Source organism: Calidris pugnax, unplaced genomic scaffold (assembly GCF_001431845.1).
Source record: "Calidris pugnax isolate Ruff unplaced genomic scaffold, ASM143184v1 scaffold135, whole genome shotgun sequence".
Classification (NCBI taxonomy): Eukaryota; Metazoa; Chordata; class Aves; order Charadriiformes; family Scolopacidae; genus Calidris; species Calidris pugnax.
Genome location: NW_015090961.1, coordinates 749,138 through 756,043, shown reverse-complemented (window position 1 = coordinate 756,043; position 6,906 = coordinate 749,138). Strand labels below are relative to the sequence as shown.

Genomic DNA, 6,906 nt, shown 5'->3' with positions numbered 1-6,906 from the left:
AAAGCTTTTTTTTTTTTTTTTTTTTTTTTTTTCATAATTTTTCCAGGAACATTTAGGCACCGAGGGCAGAAGAGGAGAACAGCTAGAAGTAGGTATGTCCTAACATTTAGTCCTGACCGTATTTTTCAGCATAACAGCCTTCCTCCTGCTGCTACAATATACACCAAAACAAGTGCAAGGTACGCAGGGCATTTTCAGTTCACAGACTGGTGTCACCTTGAGTAGACATTCATCATCTCTATAGAACAGACAAACCAATAAACCTGTCAACTTTAATCAAAGATACCAGCCTGTTCCTTTGGATGGAGCCACACGCTGGGGTCCCACTCATTTCATAAAGCCCAAAGAGGCCGTATCTATTCCAACCGCATCTCTTTTAATCCCAGAAGTACAAATCACATTAGCAGCAGTGTTCCATCTCTGCCAGAGTGCAAGTTTGACCCTGAGTTTACAGTAGTAGAAAACTGAAATGGAAGAGTCTAGCAGATTCCTTTGCATATTGGCTGCATTAAACAATTACAATAGAACTATAAAAATCCTAGAAAAAAAAAAAAACAAAACATATTCCTTGTTCAAGTTCTGCAGAAGAAAGCAGGTGAATCGCCCTCCTGTGCTTTGCATTAGAGGAGCAGAGGAAGCATGGCTCGAAGGGAACCTCCCCCCCGACCAAGGGAGTTAAATCTGGCCCCATTAGATGCTGGACAAAGCAACCAGAGGCACTGACAAACTGGAGCACAATCACCAGTTCCTAGAGACTGGAGGCCAGAGCTGGGTACAGACAGGTCAAAGCTATGGCCAATGTTTGGGAATCTTCAAGAGGCTCAGGCCAGTGTGGACACTTCTGTACAGATCAGTGCAAAACTGACCCCTAAAGCCAAAGGCATTCATTCCACTTCCCATCCCTCACGCTGTGTTCAGGTTCCTTCACAGCAGCAGAACTGGCACGTGAATCCCACGATGGTTCAGTGAAACTAGACCCAGAAACGTGCCAAGAACAAACCATGAACCTTCAATAGTTTTCCAAACTGACACCCAATCCAGCTGCCAAATCACAGCCGCCCCTGTGACTCCAGCTAACTGCCCACATGCTCCCAGTGCTCCAACTCCAGAAGTTGGAGCTCCCAGTGCCCCAACTCTGTTCTTCACTGGGGCCTCCCATGGGAGAGGTGTCACAAAAGTCGTCCAGGCTCCATACAGTGCCAGGATGTGTGGACTCAGATAAACACTGGGAGAATCCACATCCATCCCGGGACTACAGATCTGCTCTTAAGATGCTCTGCCTCATCGGCAGCCGATCTTGAACAAGGAATATGCAAGGCCACAGGTAGAATAAATCATACGACTTAAAAGTAGTAGTTAGGTCCCAGAATCCAGTGCAAATATTCTCCGAAGGTGTCTGACAGCATCTAGTCCACCCTTGGCATCGGGATCCAGCGAAAACCACAGTGAGAGGAGGGACCCAGAAGGTCGTTGGGCTGGTGTGCTGACACGTTCCCTCCAGCAGCCGCTGCTGCAGGGCAGGAGATGAAGCCATCAGAAATACAGAGCGGGCTCGCTGCTGAAATCCGAGAGTCCGCCCTTCTCTGCCGGGGTGAGCTGTGGAGAAAGCAGAGTTGACACGGAGGCGTCATCGAACCCGAAGGGAATGAGCACCCACACCTTTGGACGGTGAAGGCTGCGCTGGCGCCTTGCCCGGGGCTAACGAGCACGTTTAATTCCCCCCTCCAAACATGCCCTGGAGTACAAAGCCTGCCAGCTGCCTTATGTCTCCTTTACACACACACTGGAGAGGCAGGTCTGCGAGTGGCACTGGGACCTCATGTCCCTTTGTGTGTGGTGGCACAGCTCCCTGGGCAGCGAATACACACGGGGTCAGTGGAGGACACGTCCACCCCATCCCATCCCCTGCCCAGACCAGCCCGAGCACTGGGATAACCACACAGCGGGACAAAGCCAAAACCTGCTTATTTCAAGTCTCACCATGACTTGGCTCCCATGGGCATCAGCTTCCTTTGGGAGGGCTCCCTCTGCAGCAGGTATCTCCTCATACTTCTGCTCCTGCCACTCGCTGAACTTCACGGAGTGCTTTGGGGTGTAGCTGGATAAATCTGCTGGAAGGACAAAGCTGACATGAGTATTTCTCACTGCCCCAAAAGGGCACAGAATGGGGATGCTGGCAGGGACAGCACGGAAGCTGCCCATCTGTGGTTCCTTGTCCCCACTAAGCCCCAGTTCTGCCATCGACTGTCACTTCCATTGGCATTTCCACCTGCGTGGAGCCCCATGAGGGGCTGCAGGAAACACAGATGGTGTCAGACACCACCAGTAACCCCCCAGTGCCACCACAGCACCTCACTCACCTGAGTTCGGTGTACTGGGATGCAAAGTGCTATTTGGGCGTGGAATGTAAAAGGTGCAAGACTTGTCCTCCTCTGTTTCAGAGGCATGTCCATCCTCTTCCTCCTCATCCTCTTCTGCCAGTGAGCTCTCTGACGGGTACTCAAACATAGTCTGCAAACTTGTCTCATTGAAAGAGATCTTCATCTAGACAACAGCAAAGGGGAATTATTAGAAACCGTTGATCCCAATCTCTGGCAACAGCCACCTCCCATCCCAGGGCTTCACTCTGCTTTGAAGGAGCCATTGCGTGTCCCCCCCCACCTTTCCCAGATTTCCCAGATCTCCTGCCGTGCCGAGAGAAACCACAAAGGCAGATCACCAAATAGATGGGATGGGGTCAGGAGGCTATGTCCAGAACACCTCTGGCTTTTCATCCTGGTGCACACTTTGCCATCCTCTCACAACGATGCCCAGCAGCCAGGAGGAGCTGCTGGAGCATCCCTCAAGAGGGACTGGTGTTGCCAAGGATGCCTCTACACTATGGAACCATCAGTTGTCAGGACTACATTTTTGGGAGGACATCCTGACAACAAGCTATTTGAGCTAGATAAAACACAGGGTTTAATGCCAAAAGCGAGAAGATGGAAGCAGCTAAAGGAGAGGTGGTACCGGGTGGTAGTAAAGAGGGAAAGTACTGGACAAGTAGGAGGTACTTAAAGGCTCTGTTTTGAAACCAGTTTTATTTAGTATCTCACTAGCGACCTTTGCACAATAACTGGGAAACTGAGAACTAAGATGACTCCAACATGGGAATTCATCAAGGAAAAACCAGAATTTTATGGGTCATTCAGAAAACTGGAGAGTAAGAACACTAGAGATGAGACGACATTTAAGATCAACCCTTGCTCTAAGAGAAGTTCATCACCTGTGAATAACTGAGAAAGAAAATTCTGGATGGCTACAGGACTGAAACCACCCTTAGGATGCTGCCTCAATAGACTGGGAATAAAGCAGGGCATTTCCCCTGGAAACAGGGACTGCCCAGCTCCATCCTCCCCAGTGTCACCCAGCAGCTGGAGGAAGGCAGCAACTGGACTTGCTATTTCTCTCCTCCAGGCAGAACAAACCAGCTCCCTCAGCTTCTCCTCAGACACCATTTCCTCCAGCCCCAGGAGCACTTTGGTAGCCTCTGCTGGACTCGCTCCAGCTTCTGCATCTATCCCATAGAAGGATGCCCAAACCCAGACGCAGGAACTCCAGATGTGCTGTCCCAAGTTGAAAGGAAAAGCTGAGGGAAGGGGTTGTTCCCCTGCAGCCTTTCATGTCCTAATCATTATCTACCATTCTGCTCAGAAGATGTGGTTGCAAACCATCTCAGCAGGTGGAGAGGAGCTTCAGCCTGTCCACGTTAGCAAAAACGAAGGCTGAGAAAAAGCACAACAGCTCTTTGTGAGTACACCAAGAAAACAAACACCAAGGAGCAGAGAAGAACTGCTGATGCCAGCACACAACAGACAAACAAGGAGGAAGAGCTTGCCAGGAATAAATTCATGCCAAGAGTAGGGAAGCATCTAGCCAATGCAGATCATGGTTCAGGAGCAGCTGCCTAAAGGGTGTTGTGATCCCTTTACTTCTAACTACATTTAAAATTGAGTGAATTGGGTTATCAACAGAATTAAAAGGGCATGGCTGCTTGGGAGAGGCAGTAGGAGCTGGATGGTTCAGCAGATCTCTTCTCATGCTGTGTCATAACAACCAGCAAGAAGAAAGTGCAGCACATTTGCTCCATGTGCCATATTTTTAGTTTCCCCTCAAGTACAAAACACCCCATGGGTTGAGAAACAGGTATCAAGCACAACACACCACCCGTGCTGCCCAGACAAGTATTTCTTCTGACAGCAGCCACTGCCTCTGCATCTCCTGCACCAGGAGCACCGGTGCAACGATGCTGCCACCAACGGGGTCTTCTAAAGCCAAACCTGCCACCGCACAGGGGCCAGCCCCAGCACACCATCAGTGAGCAGGAGCCAGCCTGCTACTGCCTCCCCCCGCGCTGCCCACGGACAGACACACTGAAGCTCTGTGAGTGAGAAGGGTTTTGAAGGCAAAACAGTGAGTATTTTACTCCTGATTTTCAAAAAAGCAACGATGAGAGCTTGACTCAAACCAAGATACCAGAGGGAATACCTAACACCTCCTTCTGCACTGCAAATAGGCACGATGGAGCTGTGGCTGCTCTGCCCCAGTTAGGGACATCCCTCGGACACAGGCTGGCTCCCTTCCCCATGCTCCCAGGAGAAGGCAGGATGGAGGGCTGGAGCCCCTCTGCTGTGGGGAGAGGCTGAGAGAGTTGGGGGGTTCAGCCTGGAGAAGAGAAGGCTCCGGAGAGAACTTAGAGCCCCTTCCAGTCCCTCAAGGGGCTCCAGGAGAGATGGGGAGGGACTCTGGATCAGGGAGGGGAACCATAGGAGGAGGGGGAAGGGTTTGACACTGAAAGAGGGGAGATTGATATGAGATCTGGGGAAGAACTTCTTTGCTGTGAGGGTGGTGAGAACCTGGCCCAGGTTGCCCAGAGAAGCTGTGGCTGCCCCATCCCTGGAGGGGTTCAAGGCCAGGTTGGAGGGGGCTTGGAGCAACCTGGTCTGGTGGGAGGTGTCCCTGCCCAGGGCAGGGGTGGGACTGGATGATCTTTAAGTCCCTTCCAACTCAAACTATTCTATGATTCTATGAATAGCAGAGCAGGAACCAGCTGCCTTTCCCCTTTCCCTGCCCCTGACCTTCTCCAGATGACACAGGGGGAAAGGAATGATTATATTTCAGAGAAAAGGGGTAGGAATAAAACATCCCTGAAAGATCAGAGCATCCCAGTTGCTATTCCCTGAATTTCTCACCCCTGCTGCTGACCTAGATGCTCCCTGATCCGAGCCAGGCAGGGACCGCTCACAATGTGGCGTCTGTGCTGGGGGACAAGCCACGCTGTCAGGCACGACGGCCGTGAGGCTCAGCAGCTCTCCCCGAAGCAGAGGCTGCACACAGGCTGCTTACGCAGGCAGGCTAGGAGTTCTTGGCTAAACATGGCAAATAAAGGGGACAGGAGACACATGCCTTGTTTTTCATTCCATCTCCCACGCTTAAATTCTAAGCCTTCCCGGTTTTCTACTAAACAAGAGGAAAGCCTCTAAGAAAAATGACTTTAAGTCCAGCTTGGACCAAAGCTGCATGTAGCGCAGGAGGAGCAATCAGCCTCACCAGGGAGTAAAATCAAAGAGTAGAAAGCAGCAGAAATGACATGGGGACACCCCCAAAGGCAACACACCAACAGCCCAGGGTAAGCCCTGAACTGGAGCAGCTTCCTCTCGCCCACAGCCAGTTCCAGTAGGCTCTGCTGGTGGGGCTTCTCAGGTACCTGCTGCGGGAGGCAACGCTGGAGACATCCAGAGAGAGCAATCATTAACCACGGCAGTGCCAGCCCCACACACCCAGGGCCCCAGCCTGGGGGAGAGCTCGTCACAAGATAATTTGCTGCTTCAGCAATGCCTCTGGTTGGGCCAGTGCAGCCCACGCGGGGCCGACACCGGCCCATCCTGCTTGGTGTGAGGGCACCTTGGCACGAGCCCCCTCCCCAAAAACCCACACTGGTCCCCTCTACGGTAGCATCCCACCCCCCTGCACGGCTGCCAAGAAGCAGGAAAAGCCCTGTGGCTGTTCTGCAATAATAAAGCACCCGGACGCACCCAGGCAAAGCAAACACCGGAGGAACAACCAGGCACCGGCAGAGGGTCGGACTCAGCTCCTTCCCCAGGCACCGGGTGGTTCCAGGGGAAGCACAAAGATCTGCCTGATCCAACAGAAGACGGAGGGCAACGTATTCAGCCAAAACCAGGGGACATGTGGGTCAACGTCGCTGCCTCCAGAAAGCCTCTGAGCAGCTAATGAGCAGAACGAGCACTGGGCGTAGGGAACACGGGGAGACTCAGTCCCAGGAACCATCTAAAAAGGAAAATCAAGAGGCCAGGCAACAGGTTTGCACAGCCAGCACTATGTAGACTTTTATGGAAACACAAAAGGCGACAGGGGTCATTTTCCGTGAAGAAAACGGTACCCCAGCAGAGCCAAGTCCAGAGGACTCTGCTCGTTGTGTCCCAGCAGTGATTCCCCCATTTCTGCCTCGGGGAAAGGAAGAATTTTGCACCCTTCAGCTGTGGATATTTGCAGGGATTTGTCACTATTTGCTCAGCTGACGGCTTCACCCAGAACTGTGTCACAAACCCAGGGTCCAGCCCAAACCCCTATATCTGTGTATTAATACACTGCCCAGCAATCAGAGCCACACTGGGAAGAATAAGGCAGGCTTTTAGGGGAATCTTGTGCTGTGCAGCCACCAGAGTCCTGTTGCCATAGCAAAAATCATTTATTTATTTGCTAGGATTTGAACAATAATGAGTAATAGAGTACCCAGGAAAGGGAAGCCAGGGTAAACATTGCCCAACAAGCATAAATCTGAGTAGTCATAGAGGGCTCACTTAGAAAAGAAAAAAAAAAAAAAAAAAAGAGATGTATTAGAAA

General features: G+C 51.4%; 1 protein-coding gene across 1 annotated transcript in view; it reads right to left on the bottom strand.

Annotated features, from left to right (window-relative positions):
* Positions 1–12: 12 nt before the first annotated feature.
* TPRN (taperin) overlaps positions 13–6,906 on the bottom strand; it is a 28,930-nt gene continuing 22,036 nt past the window's right edge. The window contains exons 8-10 of the mRNA XM_014952314.1: positions 2,361–2,544; positions 1,981–2,111; positions 13–1,596 (exon numbers count right to left, since the gene is read on the bottom strand). Of these exons, the coding sequence (XP_014807800.1) occupies positions 1,534–1,596; positions 1,981–2,111; positions 2,361–2,544 (378 nt within the window). The 3' untranslated portion in view covers positions 13–1,533. The remainder of the gene's footprint in view (positions 1,597–1,980; positions 2,112–2,360; positions 2,545–6,906) is intronic.